The 26848-nt window shown below is 36.3% G+C and overlaps 1 protein-coding gene across 4 annotated transcripts; it reads right to left on the bottom strand.

The window, feature by feature from the left end:
• Positions 1 to 4897: 4897 nt before the first annotated feature.
• On the bottom strand, positions 4898 to 26826 carry LOC136269108 (uncharacterized). 4 transcript variants are annotated; one of them, XM_066064575.1, is made up of 18 exons: positions 26690 to 26826; positions 26451 to 26521; positions 21194 to 21281; positions 20118 to 20381; positions 17596 to 17898; positions 16928 to 17308; positions 15869 to 16228; positions 14048 to 14191; positions 13945 to 13998; positions 13801 to 13896; positions 13171 to 13739; positions 12820 to 12957; positions 11182 to 11404; positions 11047 to 11118; positions 9201 to 9257; positions 7761 to 8029; positions 7118 to 7145; positions 4898 to 5424 (listed from the first exon to the last, which is right to left on the bottom strand). In XM_066064575.1, exons 2-18 carry the CDS (start codon positions 26463 to 26465, stop codon positions 5129 to 5131), a joined length of 3357 nt encoding a protein of 1118 aa, XP_065920647.1. In that variant the 5' UTR covers positions 26466 to 26521; positions 26690 to 26826; the 3' UTR covers positions 4898 to 5128. The 4 variants fall into 4 exon arrangements, with proteins under 4 accessions (XP_065920647.1, XP_065920649.1, XP_065920651.1 ...); XM_066064577.1 differs by lacking the exon at positions 21194 to 21281 and having other exon boundaries at positions 26429 to 26521; XM_066064579.1 differs by lacking the exon at positions 21194 to 21281 and having other exon boundaries at positions 26690 to 26748.
• Positions 26827 to 26848: the final 22 nt, after the last annotated feature.

The raw sequence follows: 26848 nt of genomic DNA, 5'->3' as shown, positions 1-26848 counted from the left end.
TGCAATCTCCTTGAGAATCCTTGCCTGTATATCTTGTGTATACACAGTTGTAGCTGACATGTTACTATTTCATCAGTTCAATTGTATCTAATCCAAAACAGCCAAGCTGTAAAAAAAGTGCGCGGTCCTCAGAAAGGCTATGGTGAAAAAAGATGTGAAATCCAAGGTGGCGGCCAAGAAATGGCTGTGATGGTAGGTTAATGGTAAAAATTTTAATAACGACAATTCAGGTGAATTTTTGTGCCGCTTCACAAAATTTACCTAAATTGTCATTATTAAAATTTTTACCATTAACCTACCATCACAGCCATTTCTTGGCCGCCACCTTGGATTTCACATCTTTTTTCACCATAGCCTTTCTGAGGGCCACACACTTTTTTTACAGCTTGGCTGTTTTGGATTAGATTTCATTTCGTTTTGTATTTGTATACCCCAAAGCCGGCCTATGGCCAACTTTGGGATTTTTTAACCTATGTTTTTTTCTTTACTACAGGAAGAAGAAAAGATGAAGTAGATGTACTTTAAATATTTTATCAGTAAATGTACAAATTATATATACTGTATAATACATATGTGACAGGATTTGCGAAAAGGGGTCTTCCACACACATCCAATTTGCCAACTTTGACAATTGATAACTTCAGATTGGAAAGAGCTATTGCCTTGAAATTTGGGTAGTGGTGAGCATCACTATAGCTGAATACATGGTGAAATTTTCAGGTTAATATGTTACTTGAACACTGAGTTATGGTCTCCAACGTTTATGGAATTGGATGTGTGTGGAACACCCCTTTTCGCAAATCCGGTCACATATATTGATTACAGAAATCTCCATGGTGGTTTCTTTGTAACTGAACACTCTACAAGGTGACTTCTTCTAATTGCTCTCTCTACAGGGTGAATTGTTTGTAGCTGAATGATCTACAAGGTAACTTCTTCTAGCTGATCTCTCTACAGGGTGATGTGTTTGTAGCTGAATTTTGTATAGGTGATTTGTTTGCAGCTGAGCTCTTTACAGAATGGTTTCTTTGTAGCTGAACTCTCTAAAAGGTAACTTCTTCTAACTGATCTTTCTACAGGGCAATTTGTTTCTGGCAGAATTTTCTACAGGGTGATTTCTTTGCAGCTGAACTCTCTACATGGTGGTTTCTTTGTAGATGAACTCTCTACAAGGTAATTTCTTCTAGCTGATCTCTCTACAGGGAGATTTGTTTGTAGCTGAACTATCTACAAGGTAACTTCTTATAGCTGATCTCTCTACAGGGTGATTTGTTCGTAGTTGAATTCTGTACAGGTGATTTGTTTGCAGCTGAGCTCTTTACAAAATGGTTTCTTTGTAGCTGAACTTTCTCCAAGGTAACTTCTTCTAACTGATCTTTCTACAGGGTGATTTGTTTGTAGCTGAACTATCTACAAGGTAATTTCTTCTAGCTGATCTCTCTACAGGGTGATTTGTTTGTAGCTGAATTCTGTACAAGTGATTTGATTGCAGCTGAGCTCTTTACAGAATGGTTTCTTTGTAGCTGAACTCTCTACAGGGTGATTTGTTTGTAGCTGAAATCCCTACAAGGTAACTTCTTCTAGCTGATCTCTCTACAGGGTGACTTGTTTCTAGCTGAACTCTCTACAGGTGATTTGTTTGTAGCTGAACTCTCTATATGGTGGTTTCGTTGTAGCTGAACTCTCTACAAGGTAACTTCTTCTAGCTGATCTTTTTACACTGCATATTTGTTTGTAGCTGAGTTCTCTACAGAGTGATTTGTTTGCAGCTGAACTCTCTACATGGGAGTTTCATTGTAGCTGAACTCTCTACAATGTGACTTCTTCTAGCTGAACTCTCTACAGGGTGACTTGTTTCTAGCTGAACTCTCTACAGGTGATTTGTTTGCAGCTGAACTCTCTACATGGTGGTTTCTTTGTAGCTGAACTCTCTACAAGGTAACTTCTTCTAGCCGATCTTTCTACAAGGTGATTGAGTTTTTTGCAGCTGAACTCTTTACATGGTGGTTGCTTTGTAGCTGAACTCTCTAAAAGGTGACTTCTTCTATAGCTGAACTCTCTACAGGATGATTTGTTTGCAGCTGAACTCTCTACGTGGTAGTTTCTTTGTAGCTGAACTCTCTACAATGTGACTTCTTCTAGCTGAACTCTCTACAGGGTGACTTGTTTTTAGCTGATCTCTCTACAGGGTGACTTGTTTCTAGCTGAACTCTCTACATGGTGGTTTCTTTGTAGCTGAACTCTCTACAAGGTAACTTCTTCTAGCTGATCTTTCTACAGGGTGATTTGTTTGTAGCTTAATTCTCTACAGGATGATTTATTTGCAGCTTAACTCTCTACAAGGTGACTTCTTCTAGCTGAACTCTCTACAGCGTGATTGATATTTTTTGCAGCTGAACTCTCTACATGGTGGTTTCTTTGTAACTGAACTCTCTACAGGGTGATTTGTTTGTAGTTGAACTCTCTACAGGGTGATCTGTTCATAGCTGAACTCCCTATAAGGTAACTTCTTCTAGCTAATCTTTCTACACGGCGATTTGTTTGTAGCTGAGTTCTCTACAAGGTGATTTGTTTGCAGCTGAACTCTACATGGTAGTTTCTTTGTAGCTCTACAATGTGACTTCTTCTAGCTGAACTCTCTACAAGGTGACTTGTTTCTAGCTGATCTCTCTACAGGGTGACTTGTTTCTAGCTGCACTCTCTACAGGTGATTTGTTTGCAGCTGAACTCTCTACATGGTTTATTTCTTTGTAACTGAACTCCCTGCAAGGTGACTTCTTCTAGCTGATCTCTCTACAGGGAGATCTGTTTGTAGCTTAACTCTCTGCAGGTGATTTGTTTGCAGCTGAACTCTCTACATGATGGTTTCTTTGTAGCTGAACTCTCTACAAGGTAATTTCTTCTAGCTGATCTCTCTACAGGCCGATTTGTTTGTAGCTGAACTCTCTACATGATGGTTTCTTTGTAGCTGAACTCTCTACAAGGTAACTTCTTCTAGCTGATCTCTCTACAGGACAATTTGTTTGTACCTGAACTCTCACATGATTGTTTCTTTGAAGCTGAACTCTCTACAAGGTGATTTCTTCTAGCTGATCTTTCTACAGGGTGATTTGTTTGTAGCAGAACTCTTTACAAGGAAACTTCTTCTAGCTGATTTCTCTACAGGGAGATTTGTTTGTAGCTGAACTCTCTATACATGATTTGTTTGCGGCTGAATTCTCTACATGATGGTTTCTTTGTAGCTGAACTCTCTACAAGGTAACTTCTTCTAGCTGATCTCTTTACAGGGTGAATTGTTTGTAGCTGAACGATCTACAAGGTAACTTCTTCTAACTGATCTCTCTACAGGGTGATTTGTCTGTAGCTGAACTCTCTACAAGGAAACCTCTTTTAACTGAGCTCTGTACAGGGTGAATTGTTTGTAGCTGAACTATCTACAAGGTAACTTCTTCTAGCTGATCTCTCTACAGGATGATTTGTTTGTAGCTGAACTATCTACAAGGTAACTTCTTCTAGCTGATCTCTCTACAGGGTGATTTGTTTGTAGCTGAATTCTGTATAGGTGATTTGTTTGCAGCTGAGCTCTTTACAGAATGTTTTCTTTGTAGCTGAACTCTCTACAAGGTAACTTCTTCTAGCTGATGTATCTACAGGGTCACTAGTTTGTAGCTGAATTCTCTACATGGTGGTTTCTTTGTAACTGAACTATCTACAAGGTGACATCTTCTAGCTGATCTTTCAACAGGGTGATTTGTTTGTAACTGAACTCTCTACAAGAAAACTTCTTCTAACTGATGTCTGAACAGGGTGAATTGTTTGTAGCTGAACTCTCTACAGGGTGATTTGTTTGTAGCTGATCTCTATACAGGTTACTTATTTCTAACTGATCTCTTGAATTCTGTTCAGGGTGACTGCTCTATTAGGATGACTGCTCTATTAGAGTATCTCGATCTCGCTACACCAAGTTGGATTTCGTGTTATAACTCCGTGGCTTTAAGTCTGATTCTTCTACACCATTGAAGAGCCTTTCTAAGATGATAACTCCATCTGTACAGCGATTTTCAAAGCATTACCCCAAGTGGTTTATCTGGTAGGCGTGGCAAGCATAATAATAATAATAATAATAAAATAAAAAATTAGCTTATCTCGATTGCGTAATTGTTACACACTGTTGATTTTTTCGCTGTATCTTCCTGGTTTTTAGCTCGATTTCTTTCAAACCACAAAAGGTTTGAGGTTTAATAGTTAACCTATTCACCCACCGATTTTCAGCTGCTTCCCATACGCGGTTTTCCCTGTAGGCGTGACAACATATTGGTGTTATTTTTCGTGCATAATCGCTCATAACTCTTTGCCTGTTTGTGGTATTCCAGCCAAAGTTGGTACCGAGATGCGCCTTTATACCCCCCTTCTGTGTGCCAAATTTCAAGGCAATCGGATAACGCGTTCGCTTTTTATAGCAGTTTTTGTAAGTGTGCGAAAAGAGGAAGAAAAATAAGAAAAAAAAACGAAGAAACTAAGCCAATTTTTGAAGTCGCATATCTCAGGAATGCCTGAAGCGATTTCGCTCATATTTGGAATGTGGAGTACTGAAGTTGGAGGGAATGTACACAGCAAAATTTGTCTTGTTTCATCAAGGCAGCACAGAGCTACGCAGGTGCGAAAATTGCGTTTTCTTTCTTCCTGTCAATATACTCACGGGGTTGCGCGCCGGTTTCTTGGGCCGCACGACACACTACCGTGTGTCTTGATGACAAACCAACTTATTAGAGTTGTTTGTAAACCTTGCCTAAATCAGTTCCACAGGGTGATGGTATTTGTGTACAGCTTTTTCAGTCCTCTGTTATACTATGGCACCAAGCACTATGTGCCACGACTCCACGGTATTTCCACAAAATTTCCTTTAGTTAAATATAATTATGTGGCAGCAAAACATGTTAATCTCAATTTGGTACTTTATTAGAAAATGAAATTAAACCTTTGAAGTGATAGCTATACACAGCTCTACTGTAATTAGTTACTGTAAATGCAGAATTTGTAGCAATGTACGTTATATTGTAAAATTGTACATACTACATACACGTATGTATGTATTCACTCTACAGCTATCACACACAAACATATAAAATTATATAAGAGAACCAGTTAGCATCCTTGCCAACTCTCGGTGTCCTCTACTTTCTTTTTCTTCCTTCAAGCATTTGATGAATAGTTTGTAAGCATTCGGTCCCTTACTAGGTAGTATTAGATAAAGCAATAAGTTAGCTCTTTGTTCTGGAGAATTAGCAGTATTGAGTAATTCATAGTTATCATCTCTAGTCAGTAGTTGGTATTTGTTGAGGAGTGGTATCAGGTAGGTCAGGTTAAGCAAGTCGATCTTAATATGCTGCATTACCAGATCCTTTTCTGGTTCACTAGAATCACCTTCAAAATGAAGACATTATAAGGTTAAATTTCTCATAGCGATTTGCATAAGTAGCCTATTGTTCATTATTCAGAATATTAGTAATGTATTGTATTCTATTGGCTTTAAGTTGTGTTATGACAAATCATGTATCTTGTAAGTATCTTCCAGGAGCAATATACTAATTCATAATTTCATATATTATGCACAAAATATTTTAGATCAAGACTCGCAGTAGTGAGTCATACAGCCAAGAAAATAGAAGCACATATACCTCAAATAAATAAGCACAAGCCGTGAGTTATTTACATGTAGTGACAATTTCATAACCCTCACTGCAATTCACATGATGTTTCATTTTCAACAATTCAGTTCACAGACGTATGACAAGCTTTCATCTTGATATCACACACAAACAATACTTGTTTTCATACTAAATTATTCACCTAATATGAGGCAAATCAGTGCGTAGGAAATAAGGCGATTCTCTTTTGTCACACATGCCCAGCTGGTCAGCCATCATTTTCTTCACCCCTGAATCTGGTTTGTGAAGCCATATAATTGTGCTAATATGCTCCCTATTTCTCGCTCCCTTTTGTTGCTATCAACATATTACTATGATAATTGTTTTGTATATTTACAATGGAAAATACTCTAGTATAGGTGGTACCAAACAGGCAGATTTCCATAAGATTGACAATTTGAAATCCTTCCACAAACACTAACTTTGAATGTGAAAATATCTGGACACAACTGACATTATATGAATGAAATGCAAAAGTTAAAAGTTTCAAGAAAATAATTATTATGACGATGGTATGTGTGAATAATTCTACCCAAAATGAACAAATTTTATTTGGATACTAGATGTTGTCAAATGGCTGGTGTGGAAGAAATAAGTATACCAGGATAGTATTTCAACTGTGAAGTTTTTCAGACAAGAAAGGGTCAATGCATGCACAACAGATAAAATACTCTAATAGAGCAGTCAACTGCTCTAAAGAATGTTTAAATACTTTTGTAAGTTACTACTTAATTTCTCTGCAAAGATGGTTACACAATGAAGATAAAAGTCTAATGTAAAAAAACAGTTTGGCTGACACATCCATATAGAAACAACTGACAACTAAAAGAGCTAATATCTGGAGTGCCCAAGCATGACATGTATAATAGACAAAGTTTTAACATTAGACTTTATCTTTGACTCATTTTCTACTTTCAGTCTTGATGCATTGTAATTAATTTGTTTTAACAATTAATTAGGCTGCCTTTTTCAATAGTCAATGTATAGAGAAAAATGTGCAAAATTGCATAAAGTTGCTGAATGTAGAACATGAGTCAATGATAACTAAAACTTTGTTAGCTGTATTAACATTTGTACCGGCCCTGCAAAAATAGGGCATGTGCGCACAAACTATACACCCTGCAGGACATATCTCAGTATGAGAATAAAATATTTGCATTCTGCAACTTGTATTGTAAAGCCAATTAATTGCTTAATACCTGTGGAAAATTTCAAAGCCTCAGCTTGATGGCACAAAAGGTTATGGGCAATAAAAGTTTGAAAAAGTAGTCAAATTTTATGTTCCCACATGCCCTATTTTTGCAGGTCCGGTCACATTAATTTTATTCTTGGCCATTCCAGATATCAGCTCAGTCACTTTAACTTTCGTGGATGTGGCCTTTTTTTACAGCCAATGCATGGATACTTACCAACTGAAAGAGGGAATTGATCATCTGACTGTAACAAAACAACATGCATATACATACTGAAGTAGAAAGTGATATAAAATGATGTACATAAACCTCAGTAAATGCAATACAGAAAATGCGATGAATTATGCCAATTTAATATCAGTGAGGGTAATAAGTGTATAAATAGACACTAGCCTATTTACATACTAATGATTGTGATGCCTCAGTTCCAAGGTTTTGTGGATAAATTTCAATTTCTAAATGATTTAATAAATAGTACTTTAAGAACTTGGCTGCTTTGTGAAGTATTGAATTAATATACTCTATAAAAGAGTATATCGATCTTTTTCTGTGTCATGAAATTTCACAAGCAAAGGTCTATTTAATATTCCATATGCTTAATGCTTCATGCACTGTTATGCTCAAACTTATGCCAGCACAATTGGCACAGGTGTAAAAGAAGCTGATACAAAATTAATTATCATTGTAGAAATGTGTTATAGACTATCCTTGCTTTGCCCTTGAACATTTTCCTATCAAAACGTTTAGAAGCACCATAAGCTCTTTAAATGTCAGGATTATAATAAGGGCCAATGAAATACATGTAGCTACATAGCAACGGGTAACTCATAAGTAGGGAATTACACCTACTAATGCTTACTTCCAGTGTTTTAGTAATCTGTACACATAAGTTAATCTCTTTCATTAGTCTCAAGGCATCAATTAGTTTCTTCCATGTTGGTATAAACCCATTTTCCTCAGCTAACCAGTACCTATAAACCCTCACAAGTGCTGATAGTGGTTTGTCGTGATATTTATCATTGATTTTCTCTATCTTTGATGAAGGAACACCAAGTGCATATCCAAGGGCAGTCCATTTGTTCTTCAGTACTTCTGTGTGCACCATCAGATTTCGTAAGTTCAGCTCTCCTAGTAATAAACAATAACCATGTTATATAAAGATTATTATAATTAATAGTCACCAACAACAGAGATAATGCATGACAATGTTAAGACACACAGAGCAAAAAAACAACAACAACAACAACAAACAATGAATGGAGCCTCATACTTGAACATATAACTTTTGTGACACATGTACATGCACACAGTTGATGCACTGACTTTTATCGCTAGGCTAGAGGAAGGGAGAATTGACTTGGTTAGGTCATTGTAACTGCTTACTTTGTTAGAAAATTATAGATATGATATGGTACGGTGTTCCCTGAGATAGGAGTTATTACACAGTGCGCAAAGCACACTCTGCAAAGCACATTCTGCAAAGCACACTCTGTAAAGCACACTCTGCAAAGCACAAGCATCCTAGAGGGGTATGAGGGCAGCCTCCCCCAAGGAAAAATTTATGCAGATGTGCCGATATTTCATTGCCAAATCATCTAGCTACAGCTATACCTTGTTGTTCTTTTATACTATAGCTACACTGTACTAAAAGCCTCGTAGCTACAAAGTATAGCTAATTGTGTAGTTATACTATTACAAGAACTATTTGAATGCATTATAGGCCATATTAAGTGAACAGATTATTACATAATACTAGAAAATAATCATATGCTTAGCTGTGCCCCATTATGCCTTGAATATGCTTTTTGAAAACATCATGACTGCTATATTTGAGTATCCAATACACATGAGAACATTTTATTACAATATTTCAACATGTGGTAACGGTTCTATTAGAGTACGTCAATCTTTAGTTCCCTTTACAAGTACATAGCATTTTTTACTGTGTTTGCTATCCTTATCTGCATCATGCAAAATATGCAGTTTTAGCTTCTCTGATACCCAATGCACAAATATTGTACCTATTATGCTGGCATTATGTTCAATGCTTTTGCATGCCTCTAATTATGATCAGTGCAGGCCTAGAGTAAAATGTACATGTATGATTGTCCACAGTTAGTGTGTGATTGCATGGAGACTACTTGCTCTGGAATAATAATTTGAGCTGGTCAGTTAGTTGGTCCAGTTCCAGATTATTTGTTCGGCTCATGCCTGACCAACCAGAACAGTTCCTCCAGCCTTGCATTTCCCATACTTATTTAGTCAAATAGATTATTATTATTATTATTATTATCATTACCTGGTGCCATTTTATCTTCATTTGGTAGAGGTTTCTCTATGCTATCATCACTATACCCTATTATATAAAATATATTTGTTAACAGTATTGAGGGTATTTTAACACTTTACACATTTCAACTAAAAACTTTGATTCTAATACACAAAAAACTGAATAATATGATAGTCATCATTACAATTGAAGAGCTTCTAAATAGTATTATGGAATTTGGAATACACTATTCAATAAATGTTTTACTAGTGAATTAATTGTAATTAAATTAAAATGCTAACTCTCATAGAGTTGTGATCATATAACTTTCTATCACATTACGTGTGTTTACAATAGCCACAAATGTACTTAATCATGCACTACAGCCTTGGAGATATTAGAAATGAATGTTAATATCATACAGTACAATATTACTGTATAGTAGGAACTGATCTCCCCCAAAATGACACACACCAACTAAAATGCTGCTGATAAAAACCATCATAGAAACATCTCAAACAACAAAAAGTACCTTTACAGAAAAGTATTAGTGTTATTAATGTGTTAAAACAAAGAACCCTTACAGAAGAATTTTAAAAACTGTCCAAATTTTAGTCTGCCTGCCTGCCTGCCTTACTGCCTGCCTGACCACAGTCACAATAGTTTCATGCCCAGACCACCATTTTCCTTTGTGTGGGGGTGAAGAAAAAAAGTATCACACAAAAGAAAAAAAAGCAGTCTGGGCACAAAAATACAATCATAAACCTAAGCAACACATCCTATGACAAACTGACCAGGGGCATGTACCTTTTGGGGTTCCAAGTCCAAAGAGTATTTGCATGCCTTCTGTGCTTTGCCTTTCCTTTTATCTGGTCATCATCTTCTTCATGCAATGAAACCATACCAAGGCATTAATTTTCTGTATGACGCTTTCCACTCTAGATGCCACAAAAGTAAAGCACTCATGCTGCTATAAGAAGTACTACCATAGATATTATATAACACCTGTGATATTACTGTACGACAGCAAATTGACAAAAGTAAAATAATGTTGATGAATCAGTTAAATTCTTCAAATTTTAATTCATCAAACATCCATAAGCGCCAATAAATTACTTGTTTAGATCATGTAATTTCTTGATTTTTGGCAACATTTAATTCATGAAATGTAGATTCGTCAACTTTTCATTTCATCAAAAATTTCCTGTTGTACAATACTAGCTAGTAGCTGCATGATAGGATTGATCATGCCTTTTACAATCTAATGATCAGAACCATGATACGCCCTTTAATGATTTAGCCATACATACTTATTGTGATCGATCATATATTGAACACATCTTTTACTGGTAGCATGAAAGGAAGTATACATGCCCCTTAGAAATATATCACCTAGGCCAGTCATCTAAGGCCCACTCAAGATACTCTAATAAAGCAGTCATCCCTAATACAACAGCCATGTTCAATTTTCTATGATCAATTTTCTATTTTCAATGTAATTATCTATGATCACAGCTATATACTATAACAAAAAACTAGAGTGTACTGGATTATTATTTTAAAATAAAGTATAGAGGTCCAAGCAGCAAAACATGATGGTATTATGTACAACATAGCCCTGTGGGTAAACCCCTATGGACAAAACAATTGTGATGGCATACCAATGTATGGATTTTTCCACAGGGCTATGTTGTAATACCATTATTCATATTATCTTGTCGCACTAGTTTCTATGGTTTGGGTCTCTACTTATGCTATTAAAATAGATTGCTTTATTAGAATGTACCATTTCGTATTGACATGATGTTAAAATTATTTTCTGCTGCTATTATAACTCATACATGATCAGACACGATCAAGCTGATAAATCACTAACCATTATTGGCACCGTCAAAGTTCCCTGTCCTTGAGATAGGTGATTCAAGAGAGTAACTGTAACTGAATGGATCTAATGTAGAAATTTACATACGTACCAGTTAATGCTATTAGTACATTATTAAAATTTACCTACCAACAGCAGGAACTTGCACCAATTCATGGAGTTTTCTTCTTCCACCAAATAGATTGATTGTAAAACAATTTGACTGTTGAAAAAATCTTTCATCATTTGCTTGTATTGCAACTCTAAATCGTGGTGGATACAGTTTGTGTTCCATTTTCATCTTCAGTTCTTCTTGTAATTCAACATCACTGTAGTATTGATGGAAATCAACCTCCTCTTGACATATTGTGTACTACAAAATTTTAATTCATCAATATCATTAGCTGAAGGAATTATAGTAAAACAATACAACATACATGTGCACAAATACATTAGAACAAACATGAGCTTTATTTGCTCGTATATAGTATACAGGTGACCAACAAGAAAACACAGATTTAAAGCAACATAATACTCTAGTTGTAGCCTTGTGTGCAGTCGGCCATGAGCTGTGAATTATGAGTGAACACCTCCTCATCACTCACAAATCATGTGTTCTGCATTCATCACTAATGTATACAGTGCCCTTTGTTATTCTATATCATGGGTTAATTGTGCTGTGCATGCCTTTGGTTATGCTGTTTGTTTACCAAAAAGAACTGATACCTTGTAACTTGAAGTGGTTAATATTACAAGATAATAAAATCCAGTAGTAAATCACAGGACATATGACACTGCTAAAGGTCAGCAAGTCAGTCTGCCAATAAGTCAGTCAGTCTGCCAATAAGTCAGTCAGTCTGTCAGTCAGTAGAAAGTTCAATATTAAACTGCCCCTTTGGGGACACTTGTCTCACATAACCAGATCATTGTTGGGTGGAAACAATGCAAGACTGGGGACACTTTGACTCGAAGGTACCATTTGGATGTACATTACCTGATTCATTATGTCAAGCATTCAGGCTTCTATGCACATGACTCCACCCTCAACCTTCATGGACTGTGCATAGTACTTATTAATACATACACTAGTAGAATAGCACATTTACACGATGAGGCACATGATGAAAAATAACTTTTAAAAATCTGAGTGCTCTATTAGAAGGTTTATATATCAATTACTTATTCAAATAGTTACGCATACCACTTCTTGGCAACACAGAGTTCAGATAACCATGGTACCATTCAATTAAAAAAATTCTGTGTGGAGCACCGATTGCATAATGCTATGAAATAGATCCATATTAAGTTGTACCATAGAGTGGAGTAATTGCAAAGTATCATACATATTTCAAATAAAAGGACTTAGTGTCAGAAATTACAGTCAAGGATACAAAATGCTTGTCAACAACTGACATACTGCCAACCCACATGCACTGAACAGACCACAGGAGGAGTCTTGAGTAGAGTAAATTCTTATCAACACCCAGTCTAATTGTAGACAGCAGTTGGCATTAATTTTGAAAATGGATCAGCAGTTCACTGCATGGCTATAAGATTGATTTGAAATATCGATACTGGTTAACCGTTTCTTTCATTAATGGTGTAGAAGAATAATATGTGCCCATGTCAAAACATTGGATCAAATTGCAACAAGTTAATTTTAAAAACTCTTCAAAATTTACCTGCTATATGGGTATCCTCCAACTAAGTAGCTATGACAAATGTTTACATGTGCATAAAACTATATATAAAGTCGGACTACAGTATTCATGCATGCATGAACAGCACCTTGTTATTTGAAACACGAGCTATTCCTTGCCATTCACAGTCTGTAATTTCTATGTCTAATTCATCACATCCTTGTGAAAATGAGAAAGGTGATAGCCATTGAAACTCCCACTCACAATCATACTGATCTTTTAGCCTCTAAAAGTGACACAATATTCAAAATATTTGATTAAAACTGCAGCAACCCTGCAAAGTTTCAGAAATACAGGTTCAAGCAGATAACACAATATCATTATACAATCATACATTTGTTATAGGAATACATGCATACTTGTGTAGAACATGAGAGATAAGATCACAGAGTATTAATAGACTACTACACTTGCATATAGCTGGAGCAAACAGACCCACCTCCTGACAAGTCCGTAGATATGGTAGCACACAAATATCGACTTTCCAGATACAATGTGAAGGTTGTTTTTGCTTAACAGAAACAACCCCATACTTATTATGAGGAATCTTTGAAGCATCAAGTTTTGCCTCTACTATACAAAAATAGCAGAAATGGCTCACTTCAATGTACCCATAAGATCTTTTAACATTAAACCTTCCACCACCAATCATCTCCATAGATTCTTGACCATGGTGAAACTTAACAACGCTAAGATCCTTAGCATCAGCCTCACTGTCAATCTGTACAATGTGTGGAATAAATAACAGTACGGGCTTCTGTAATTTCACACTCATGCACAGCCAGTACATAGCAGATACAGGGATATTTTCCCTTGAAAATTTTAGTGGAGCTATCAACATTGCTGCAAATTTTAATTCTGCAATTGTTCCCCTTGGAATAGCCCCACTTGGGACTACAACAGTTACTCCATGATTATGTGAGTGAAACACCCCTCCTCTTTCATCGAATATATCTATTTCAATATCATTAATTCCACCTGGTGGACTCTGTGCTTTAACATGCTTGACTGCAAAAATACACAGAATCCAGTTATATACGTACTAAAATCACTATTGGAATCACCGTACCTTTTCCACTGACCAGAGGATCAAATTTATCAGTATATGATTTCAACTTCTTGTGTATACCAACAGGTTGTGTATCATTTTGTTGATTATGCTCCCCTATAAAAATCATTTCACAAAACTGTCACTTATTTATTGTATGATTACTATCTATGGTTGGATGATCATCAATCACGTCAGGTAATAAATGTGTCAAAGAACCTATAGAAATGTAACATGTCAATGCATTACTGAGCTGCAAGTGACTTACCACTCATATGTGATGACATATACCTCCTGCTGGCTATTCTGTAGTACAAAGTGATGATGACCACAACCAGGACTATAATGAAAACTACAATGGAGCACAAGATTGCTGTGACCTTTCCATAAGAGAGTTTGTGATCATAATCCTCTATGCATGTAAATGATTATGCAGTAACCATTGTTATTAAGTTACTGTAGAAAGGTAAATGTTGCTGTCTGCTAGCTACTATTATAGCTGTAATTTAAGAAAAAATCCATTAGGATAAAGTTCATGGTTATGTAGACACAGGTCCAAGTTTACTGACTGACTATTCTTAATTCCCAGGCATTACAGTATGCTCACCTACCCTATGTTTTAAATTCTAAGCACTCTTGCAAGTGAAACACATAACTTGCATTTATATTATTTATTTGTTATAAGTGAGACAGAGATTTAAATCTTTAGGGCTTTTGTAAGCAATGCCATTTTATACTGTTATGTGAAGTTACATAATGAAAATATGAAGGTGATATTATTCATATTGCTAGCATGTTCATGCATGTTCGAGCTCAATGTTGCTATTTAACCTTTATAATCTATAGCTGAACTTCAGCAGTAAGAAATGCTGACAGTATATCTCATTGTGCAAGCCTGGAATTATGGTCATAATAATATGTGGGAATAACTGGTCTTATCACCTATTTAAAAGCATTGAGAAATGCTGGTTTCTAGTGCATTGTAGTTTGCCAATATGTGTCACACGTTTTACACCAATTCCTTGTCTTCCACAGCATCCACTGTACAAGTAGCTCATAGCTAAGTTTCCCACCATATTAGATAGTTTTAAACTGAATCAGTTGAGCTCTAAAAGGGGTGGGTGGTGAGGGCCCGGAAGGAGAATTAGAGGCTTTTTTTTAAATTGAAGAGGAAGGCGTAGGGATGAATTAGGCCAAGTTATAAGCCATTCAGGTCTCAAAACTGGCTTAAATGAAAGGTCATTTACAGCAGAGGTCTTTATTCAACACGATGGAGCTGTAAAGCCACATACAGCCATCCCCAGGTTGATCAGAGCTCCATTAAGGCCCCACACCACACATACGGATTGCCACTGGGTTTGGGTAAAGAGCAGACACCACTCAAGTCTCGATTGTAAAATTTGATAGTTTATTCATGTAGCTTTGTGTTCTTGGTGAAAAATCAAATCTGCTGACATGGGCAATAAGGTCGCTTTTCCCAGACCCTGTCACATATGAATGGTTTTCTATTGTTTGGAGTCTCATTATGGCTTGTCTTAGTTAATTATACTCTTCTATTCTTTTATTCTTTTGTGATAACACTACAGCGCCCAATTTTATATACTGTAGAGTCAGGTTGTTAAGCACTTGTATCTATTAAGCGCATATTATTTGTTAAGTGCATACACATTTCTTGTAATCAACCATGGATGATAAGTGCACATGACCAAATGCGATGATAAAGCTACACACAGCAAGAAACCCTGAAAGTACTTAATGTCTCCTCAAGCGCTTACTTCTCCCTTGAGGTCTTCCTTCGCTATGTATACAGCAAATCAGCCATCTGGATAGTGATAATACGAAGGATTTCACCCAGAAATGGAGTCAAATACTGTATCCTTACACACCGGCGTGGTGACCAGCACAAACAACTACTCTATTACAACGTAGTTACACTGACCATAATTATTTATTAGGCATATGCGCCTAACAGATAGTATGATTTTTACAAAAAGTTTTTCTCTAAAAATTATAAGTGCATGTGCTTAACAACCTGACTTTACAGTATACAAACTACAAAATTATGCATATTTACACTTAAGCATCATACCATTTGTTAATGTTAGTACAGCTGATCTTGTGTTTGACTTGAACTGTTTGGAAATATGAATTCTTGACAGCATCGTTTGGTTATAGTAACAATAGCAACTGTAACTTCCTTCATCATCTTCAGTAACATTTAAGATACTCAATTCAGAATAGACCATGTTGACTTGGTGAGACACTGGTCCCCCAGATATCTGGTATTTGTTATTGTCATTCGCAATTGTATTACTATCTCTTAACCATTTAAAAAGTGTAAAATATTGTAATGTAGAAGAGTTACACTGACATTTGAAGTGAGCCACATTATTCTTCTTTATTGTGACATTAGTAGGTGCTGCTATCAACTTTGGCTGCACATAAATTGCTGCATGAAATTAAATAAAGCTAGCAAGGCTGATAATTAGTATAGTAGATTATTGTACATATGCGCATGCACACACACACACACACACGCACACACACATACATGGTCCATGCACTTAACTCATGCTTCCCATGGGGTAACACATTATACAATGTAATGTAATACAAAATAATATTGTTTTGGCAGTAACAAGTAGTGCACTGCACCATACAACCCTCAGAAATCATAATGCATCACTCCTTTTTAATGTGCATTTATCTGATGACTGGTTGCATTTTGGATCCGGGCAGCAATGGGGACATGCAGCATTGGAGGCATATAACAAAGAATAATAGTGTATGAAAAGTGCTCTTGAAGCTAAGGCAATGCAACAAAGCATGTTTTGTGACATGTTGGCTTAACTAGGGAACACTCTTGTGATGTGTTTTGTAACGTAACATGATGTGTCTCACGCATGCCACTAACTTTTAGTGTAGGCTAGGAGCCAGTATTTAGCAAGATTTAGCAAGTTGGACTTTACATATACATGTAGCTTGTAACACAGACAAAAGTATAATATTGTTACTAGTTATGTACCATCCTCAGCTAATATTTATTTGTGAGTAGTAAATGTGGAGCAATACATTGTTTAGAAGAAATATCAAGTAAGTTACCTTTTTAAAGAAACAATGCATACACACGTGCACGTATAGTACTTACTTAAATTAGCACTGATACTGCTTTTTTCGCTGTTAGGGAATTTCAACCCTGCATAACAAGATACCATTGCATTATTCAGGGATAATGTGGCATTAGTAATCATCAAAGAGCTCTTGACACGACAGCATGGTTCATCAATTTGAGATGGACAATCTTGTTGTAATAACACAAAATAATCATCACCAGATCCATCAACAGGTTTGTTATGGCCATCTGGAAACTTGATTATCCAATAATGTGCAGTTAGGAGAACAAAGCGAGTAAAATTTGCACCAAATATACAATCAAAGACTACTGATTCATCATCAACAGTTTCAGTGTCAACACAGCCGCGTAATAATTTTGGTGTAGGAGTGAGTGAGGGACAGTTACTATTCAAGCCTATAAAAAATAACAGTGTGCCATATGCATTACTCTAAACTGCATGGTATATATAAGTCAATACTCTACAGTTGTATGTACCTTGGGACCATAACAAATAAACTTTTGGAACACTCTTGCAATGCGAAGTCAGGATACTTGTCTATGGTCAGTTAAAATAAGTTTCAACTCCCTGACACAAGGACTTACTATACTTTTATACTGGGGTGTCCACAAATATCCCTGTTTTCACTGGCAGAATATAAACAGTAATTTTACACTACAGAGCAGCACACATAACTCTTTACCTTTAACATCCATGTACACAAAAGTGCTCGAAGTTCCACATCTATTAGATGCGGTCAATGTATAGTTTCCTGTATCAATGAAGGAAGTTAAATTTGGGAGACCAAGAGTGCTGTAGGTTTGATTGCCACTAGTGTAGTTTATCACAGTAGCTTTTGAAGGTAGTTGATCATCAAGTTTTGACCAAGTTGGATCAGCAGTCAAGGACAAATTAGTGATCACTTCAACAGTGAGGTTTACAGATTCTCCCTCTATCTGGATCATTATTTCATCAAAATTAATTTCTTTTAAAGTTGGAGAGAAACCTACGCGCAGAGAGGAAATCATGTACTCAGTTACAATAATTATGAGCAATGAAATGTGTTATGGTTAGAGATACAACAAATAACACAGTGGCCATTACACTTCATTTTCAGCTATGTGCAGCCTGTTACACAGCATTACAAATGAAGAACACAACAAGAAGAATCTCTGCAATTAATCCAGTAACGATGGAAAACTCAGAAGATTCCAATTCCCATTACAAATGTAGGGAAGCCATTGCACAGCACTACTACATATTGATACCTTGTGCTGTCAGCAAAGATAAATGGGTGGACACAGGTATGCAAGTTCATGAAGCCTGCATTGTACGTACTGCAGTATGCCAAAAGGCACCTGTTAAGCTGAAGTGAATCAAACAGTGAAAAAAATCACCTGTAGCCTTAGCCATTATTGATGTTACGTTTGTCTGAAGGCATCAGTCAGTCAGTCAGTCAGTCAGTCAGTCAGTCAGTCAGTCAGTCAGTCAGTCAGTCAGTCAGTCAGTCAGTCAGTCAGTCAGTCAGTCAGTCAGTCAGTCAGTCAGTCAGTCAGTCAGTCAGTCAGTCAGCCAGCCAGTCAGTCAGTCAGTCAGTCAGTCAGTCAGTCAGTCAGTCAGTCAGTCAATCAGTCAGGCAGTCAGGCAATCAGCTAGAAAATTCCACTAAATAATATTTTTTAAGTTTATAGCAACCTCAAGTGTTTCAGGTCACACTGAAGGTACTTTTGGGCTTGGTTATACCCACCAAGGCACCATAAAGGTATTGTGAGGTTGGCACAGGATGCTAATATGCAAACTGCAACAATTCCATCTTATTTAAACAGAAAGCAACTACTGAAGATTGTTTCAATGCACATATGCATTGAGACTGAGAGATCCTAACTACCTGCAGTATAGATCTTATTCAACATCACGGAGCTGTACAGCCACATGTTGCCATCTCCAGGTACCAAGAGCTTTATTAATGCCCCAGACCACTCATAAAACTTGCCACTGTGTGTTTGAAAAAAGCTGCCAGCAAAAGCAGACCACTAGAGCCCAGCTGATTTTGACAGTGAAATTTGATAGTGTATACTGATCCATGTAGTTTGTGTTTGTGGCAAAAAAATCTAACCTACTTCCACTGGCAACTTATGATAAGACTGGTTTTCCAGTCACATAAATGGATTACATTGACACTTTGCAAGGTCTCATTCACATAAGTCAAAATGTTAAGGTTTTTGGACTAAAACGAAAAGCATTTCACCAATTTTGATATCATTGCGACATTTAGAGACAAGTTGTACATAAAGCAATCTTCTAAGGACACACTGAGTATTTTGTAACAGATAAAGTCCACTTGAATGAGCATGACTTTTATGGCTAAGCAAGTCATACTGCTTACTGCTACAAAACTGTACAACAAACATAAAGGCAACTGCTGGTCTACTAACAGCTGTGTTTACATCAGATGGGAGTGGTATGGCTATTTAAAAGTATTCACAGTCACATCTCAGGCCTTAGGGTTGTAACTCACACTGTTTCCTAGCAACAAAGCACACTAATTATCATTATAGTATGTGTAAGCATCAACCAAACATGTCTACTTCAGCACTTCAGGTCCCTCCTCTCACTCTCTTTGTACTCATAATTTACAGTCTAACATGTGCAGATAAGCATGATGACCATCACATGTTGTAAGCTATACATGTAGTCCAGCAGAAGCTGCCATAAAGGTCAAATGTAAATTGCTGCTGTAAATTTACAGTTTGTCACTGCTACCTTTTTCATGAGATTAAGTGAACTGCAGCAATTTAAGAAACAATAACCATTGTACTTACTTAAAGCACGGACATTCATGATAGATAAAATGCATAATACTGGGTTTGATTTAGAAGATCTGATGGGAGATAACTGTTATTATATAACTGTGACACCTTAGCTATAGTAGGTATACTGCAAGTTTATGTCTTTCAACTGATACGTATCTTTTAATGTGAGTACTTATGAAGCACTAAAGTTTCATTTATGCACATATGGTAATGATATAACAATTTTGCAGTAGCAAATATTAAACTTCATAATGTGATTGCTTTGTTGGAGTATTGATATGGTAACCATGCACTTTGATAACAAAATACATAATGCAGGGATTGATATTATGACTAGTGGATGTAAACGTGGCACTTCAAGAATACATTTACTGGCATCTATAGCTATGAAAACTGTAGCTACTTAACTCACCATCAACAACTATAGTAATACTAGCTTGTCCCTGTTTTCCAGTAGTTTCATCACTTACTTTACAGTGATATTCAACTGGCTCAAGGGCAGCATATACCACAATTTTACTGGTTTGCCCTGCAATGCTAAGGTTATCAGTAGACCACTGGTAGTTTGGTTGAGTGGCACCATCAGAGGCAGTGCATATTAGGATCACTGTCTCATTCTTACAAAACATATTATGAAGTGGAGGATCAGTACTAATAGTCACATTCAGTGGTCCATCTACACAATTGCACCACAAGTACATTATGATAACTGATAAGTAAACTATATAGCTGTTATTATTGCATGGCATTTTACAATGACCTATAATCTGTTATCTGCACATGGTGACCTTTAAACTAAGGAAGTGATTATGACTTCTTTGATCATTGAATTTCTTTGTGCTACCAAAGAATACACATTACTACAGATATTACCTGAAGGTACAAATTTGCTACAAGACTGATATGAATAATATAGTTCAAATTTGCTGATAGTTAGTCGTTAAACTGAAGCAAGTGTACAGCTAATTTTGATGAAATAAGCAGGTCTCTCCAATTTGACAAATGTTAAAGGATGGCTAAGCATGCATAAAAGGCGGCAACTCCTAGTGGTATCGGCTAACTATAGCGGCTACATGAAATTATTGTAACGGGTTAGCTAACTAAATAATAATGCCTCTGTATAAATAGATATCACCAATAGCCTGTCCCTAGTATCCAGAAGACCATAGGTACCCATGGTGTCACGTTCAGTAAGTTGTTCTTTACCTACACTCTTGCGGTAGCTACGTAGCTGCGGTCACCGTGATTAGCTAGCTATATTTTTGTTCAAAAAACATGTAGTTAGCTAGCTAGCTATTTTACTACAAGCTATTAGGACAACATAGTAGCAATGCATTCAGTGTTTAGACTACACGATCTGTGGTCTCTGTTAGTGCAAATAGCGTAGAACAACGTCATGGGGGTCCCCCATGCTGTGCGTGACAACAACTTCTCGTTGTAGAAGGCATACAGATAAAATAACTGTGTATAACACTCACGTACGTGTACCTCTAGCAGAACTCATCGGTACAGTCAGCAACAATATAACCAAGGCGATTGCTAACATGGTGAATCCCTTGGCCTGAACTTTGAGTTTCTGCAAAACACGCACGTGACATCGTAATCAGTACATTGTTTCCATAGAGATAACAGTAATCATTAGCCACCTCAGCGACTAGAGAGTACAATTATGGGATACTGGTAGCTGGCAAAGTTAATTAAACACGCATGTGGCTTCCAATGAGTTCATGTTAGTCAGTGCATGTCATAACAACTGAAATGATTTTTGCAGTGTTTTATATAGCTAGTCCTAATCAGCTGAATTAGCTAGACTGTTTGAAAGGCTGAATGAATTTTGACTTGGATACTGGGTACAGCAGATCTGTTCCATCTTTAGTGAGTGCCACGAATAACATCTACACTAATAGAAATAATAGTTTACTCAATCCATCACTTTCAAAATCATTGCTACGTATAAACAAGATGTTCATCCAGATTTATTCCACCGGACTTTTGTAATTTAGCCTCCACTAAAACACTGTTTCAACACATTGTGTCACATTGGTGGAATAAATTGCCAAACGACCTTTTTTCATCTTCCGACTCCCAGCCACTATTTATTATCATTTGGTGTTATATGAGTAGTAGTTGTCACAGTGACACTAGTTGTACTTTGTAATCAGCTTATGTGAATGTCTTGTTTAGTTTTGTTTTCTTTGTAGTTGTAATTGTCTTATTCCTTTGTTGGTTTTGTAATGTGTAGCTACGTATGTGTGTGTACTCACTTCAGTAAGGAAGAACAGCTGTGCCGATTACCGTGAGGTTAAATCAATAATCAACCAATCAATAATCAGCAAGGTGCTGGAAATAGCTACCCAGGGGCACAGTCCAAGAAATGTAGTTAGTACAATATGACATATTCATAATTTAGCAAGCACAAGTATATACAATAAAGGACAGGTAAGTAGAGACTTCATGATTGGATATCTCTTTGAAAATTGTCACTGAGCCGGACAGTCATGGACTGTTTTGGGATAGAAGCTATACATGTAGAAATTAGTTCTGAAAGGACAATGTAGCTATATAGTGAGAAGGTTAGTGGTGAGATTATAGTATGAAGATATTTGTGTGGCAGACAGGTGTAAAATGTTGAGAGTCTGGCAAAGTGACAACGTTAGGCTAAAGTTGATCATCCTAGCATGGCATGCACAGTTACACTGCTAGTCCAATTATAATAATACAAAACCCAGCGGGCAGCCCTCATTTGTATACCTTCTCCAAGATTTGAATGCATGCCCTTGTCCAAGTAGCTATGGGTCCGATATCAGGGATGATTGGATGTATATACTAGGCTTCTGTATGCTATGGACTTGACATCTTCAGAGCACTGATGAAGGTTGCACTTAATTAAATTTAGCATCGTAGATTATTAAATGAATAAGTTACTTAACTAGCTATATGTATGTTAAAAAATGACCATTGAGTTGGTAGGTAAATAAGGATACATGGTGTTGGTGACCTGCTGCATTGAAGTGGTAAGTTACACACTTGGCTTTATGCGTATTTACCAGGTTTGTGACCAGAAAAGTATAGTCAGATTGCAGGATTTGGTTATCTTCATCAGATTTGTTTATTCTGTAAAATCATCAGGAAACAACCTTAGTGAAATATACTGATATAATTGATATATAGGGCCCAGGACTGTTCCCTGGGGACACCAAATTCAACAGGTAGAAACTCTGAGTAGTTATCATAAATGTCTCTTTGCGGAGACCTTTGGGATATCCAGGTACTGAGAATGTAACCTAAATTGTTCAGTAATCTCTAGATCTGGTGGGGAACTGTGCCAGAGATACTGGATTGATTTGATGCTGATGGTACAATGTTTGTTAGATCTCCTCTACAGTGAAATATTGGACTTGACAAGGTCAAAAGTCATCTTTGTTCAAAGTGGTTCATAATGCATAGCGTTGTGGGATGTATTTTGCAGCATTGCCAGCATATCATTTGAACCACTTCACTAAATTCTTTACCAATTAAGGAACTAATTTGTGGCACATTTCTATTATTGGCAATATTAAGCTATCACTACAAAAAGAATGCATGGAAGGCCTGTGACCATAACTGCTGAAACCGCTCTCGGATTCAACTCCAACTTTTACCCCCTGAATGTCCCTGGCATGTTTTGCATACCATTGGGCTTCTCACACTAAGTATAGCTAATTTTTGTTTCTACAAATAGAGATTTAATTGTGTTGTACTGCATCCTTACAGCTTTACAATGTGATAAATGGAACCCAAACAACCTATACTGATCTTGAAATATGCATTGTGTTAGCTATGATTGTAGCACTCTCGATATTTGTGCGTTTATAAATACCTATAATTAACTTATCACGAGTGGTCAGTCTACAAAGTAGTGGCCAGATTTTACCAAGCTTACGTGTTCTCTGAATGATATCCCACTAGGGACCTGTGAGAAGGCTGCGTTGTTTTCCAGAAATGATTAATGAGAATTATATTATGCCATTATCAGATTCCTATACATATCTGGATAGTGACACTTTGGATATTATAATGTTTATGGCCAATTTTTAGCAGTAGAAACTATCTATACGATTGGGCAGATACCAGTGTTAATCATGTGCAGCTGAAAAATTGCCTATTACAATTCTTTGGTGTCATTTTTCTTAAAATTCTTTACAACACACAGTTAGTCAACCTGATTAGTAATCTTTCTTACACTATTTTGAGCAGACAGTTTACTGCAGTATGACACTACTATGTTTATTAAAAATGACAACCTAGACATTGGTACATGCAGTTAGCTATATCAGCTTCTTGATAAAATCTTGAAAGAGTAATATTGGAGTCAAAATAACTAATGTTTACTTTGGTAGCTATGTTCATGGCCATTATACATAATTATGTAGATCACTGGCTATGTTATGTGTCTGGAGTTTTTACATGGTTGAATGGTCACAAAATGCATTGCAATCAGAAATAAAAAGTTACAAAATATTATGCAAAACTTTCTGTCATCAGAAACCTTTAAATGTAATGATGTAATTTGTCTCTTTATTATTGACACCATTGATCAAAAATAGTTGATGTGTTTACAGTATAGCTCAAAATTATGTTAGCTATATAAGAGTTTATTATGTTTAAGGATAACATGGTCTCTTTTTTGGTATAGGGTAGTTACTATCTCTTACTATCACAAGTGTATAAAGACAAATTAGAAATTTTGCAATTGAGTACATAAAGATCATAAGAATAAAAGCAATGAAACAAAGGAGGTCATGGGCATGTATGACTGAAAACAATGTGGTCCATTATACTTCATTTTTTAGGTATGTATGTATGACATGCCCCTGTAATCATTTTTAAAATGAGTAGCTAACTTTGAGTGTTGTGGTCTATTTGTACAAACTGATTGGGAATCAGTTGAGACAATGGTCACATGACAGTTATGCTAAGGTTCAGGTGGCCATTAGGTTCTTGTAGCTATGTGACTTCTTAGTGAGCTTCTTTGTCAACAGATGACTACTACCATGATATGAGGAAGTTTTGGCTATCATTCATTTGATGAAAATCTGTTGTTGAAGACCAAAAACTGTGATAAAATGATGCAGTAACAAGAAATCTACCTCACCAATCAAACTACCAATAGTTTTAGGTAAGTTTTGCTCACAGAGGAATAGCTTTTTTTTGTTGAAAAAAGATGAATCTACACTACCGAGAGCAAAAGCTTGTAATTTCAGACTTGATTGATTTGTACGCCAAGAAGAAAAAGTAATTTACTACCATTGAGCTGCATATATTTAAATAAAAATGTATAGCAGCACCGCAGTAGTGATTCATAATAGAGATTGCCTATAATTTATTTACCCAAATCCTAATAAAACACTCACCACTTTAAAAAGCCCACCCAATTACAAAGAAGCTGTAGAAATCAATTGGAAGAGGTATAAGTCCACTAGTAAATATGAAGTCATAATGTTTTGATAAGAGTACTTTGATATTATGCCATCTTGTTTACCTTCTTGTTACTATTTTACCACTGAACTACTACTGGAAAATCTGTTAACTCTTCAGGGACAAAAACTGCGTAGCCTTCCTTCCTGTGTTATACTCCATGTCCATGACCCATTTACTTGCACGAATTCAAGGGCATAGCCAGGGGAGATTCCAATGGTTTGGGAAAACTATCCTTTTCAGTGGCAGAATATTTTAAATTAAAAATTATACCAAACTGTCAGTCCTGGAGCTTTCTTGTACTCTAGTACTGGTAATCAATCACTGCAACTATAATGGTTCAGGGTACCAAGTGTAGTTGCCAAACTAGGCTACCCAACTTTAACAACTGAGTTTTACATCTACAAAATGTATTAGCTTATACAATGTAGTTTGTATTGCTATATAACCAATGTATTCCTGTAGAATGTAGCCATATATATAGCTTGCCATGCATGTGTAATTTGATGATGACATGTATGCTGTAGTGTACCATGCATATGCTTGCGAGAATGTACTTGGACAACTGAAGCACTGAAGCTCATTTGTCCATAGAGAGAAAATCTAAGGCAGTAATCCTCCTATATAGCTTCCCTTGAAAAGTTGCAGAGTTGAAAACAATAACTCTTGAGTTAATAAATCACTGATCTCAGGAAGAAAGTTCAGAGATATGAATCTCATGACCTCAAGGGTAACTTAATTGATTTGTAACAGAATAGTTTGCCACATATCAGATATAAATAAGCAATAACTCTTAGCAAAAGTTCAAAGCTTGCTTTGTCTAGAGAACAAATGGGAAAAGACATGTTTAAATGCATGCAATCAGCATGATAATGAAACCATTGACCAATACATCACTGATCTCAGGAAAAAACTCAGAGATGTGAATCTTGCAACCTCAAGGATAACTTAATTAATTAATTAATTTGCAATAGAATAGTTTGCCATATCAGATATGCCAAAATCAGCAGCAGATTATTAAAGGAGACTGATGTTATTGATATAATGCAGAAGCCACATGCGACTACACATGTGACTACACAAATGAAATCATTTGCTACAAACACCCAACAGACATACACAGCATGCAGAAGACAAGCAATTGTGTGACTGATATGGAAACTGGCATAGCAGGCATGCAAAAAAATATGCCCAGTTTTCAGCACAAAATTCTGCAGATGTGAATGCATATGTCATACAAAATTGTGACCACTTCACTGCACATACATATGGACAACAGCAATGAAACCTCAGATATATTCATTGGTGCACATCAGAATATTCACAACACCAAATTAAGAGTGGCAAATAACAATCTCTCTAAAATAACCAAAGAACAAAGTTCATAATAGATGATGGTGCCCAATGCAATGTGATTTCTAAAACTGAAATACATGACAGGATAGGTGCAACTTCATAATAATCTGCACAATAGCACAGCTAGGTATTACTGGGTAGTTTACACAATTGTGTGTGTAATTGCTTTACCTTATACATGCGCTTTAACATTTCCTTAACCCTGCTAATGTGCTTTCACTACATGATGGTATAAAGGTATGAAGTTTGGTGCCACACATAATACACACTACATAACTATTGATAATTGATTTAAACATGTAAATGGCACTGATTTTTACTACTAGCTTT

This window comes from Dysidea avara, chromosome 10 (genome assembly GCF_963678975.1).
Source record: "Dysidea avara chromosome 10, odDysAvar1.4, whole genome shotgun sequence".
Taxonomy (NCBI): domain Eukaryota; kingdom Metazoa; phylum Porifera; class Demospongiae; order Dictyoceratida; family Dysideidae; genus Dysidea; species Dysidea avara.
This window is presented reverse-complemented; position numbering and strand designations above follow the sequence as displayed.

Bases quoted from the DNA above. Each gene is read 5' to 3' on its own strand.
- LOC136269108 (XM_066064575.1), bottom strand. The intron at 13,999-14,047 runs GTAAGTCACTTG...ACATTTCTATAG, and splicing joins TATGTCATCACATATGAGTG to GTTCTTTGACACATTTATTA. The intron at 13,740-13,800 runs GTACGGTGATTC...GTATTTTTGCAG, and splicing joins TCCTCTGGTCAGTGGAAAAG to TCAAGCATGTTAAAGCACAG.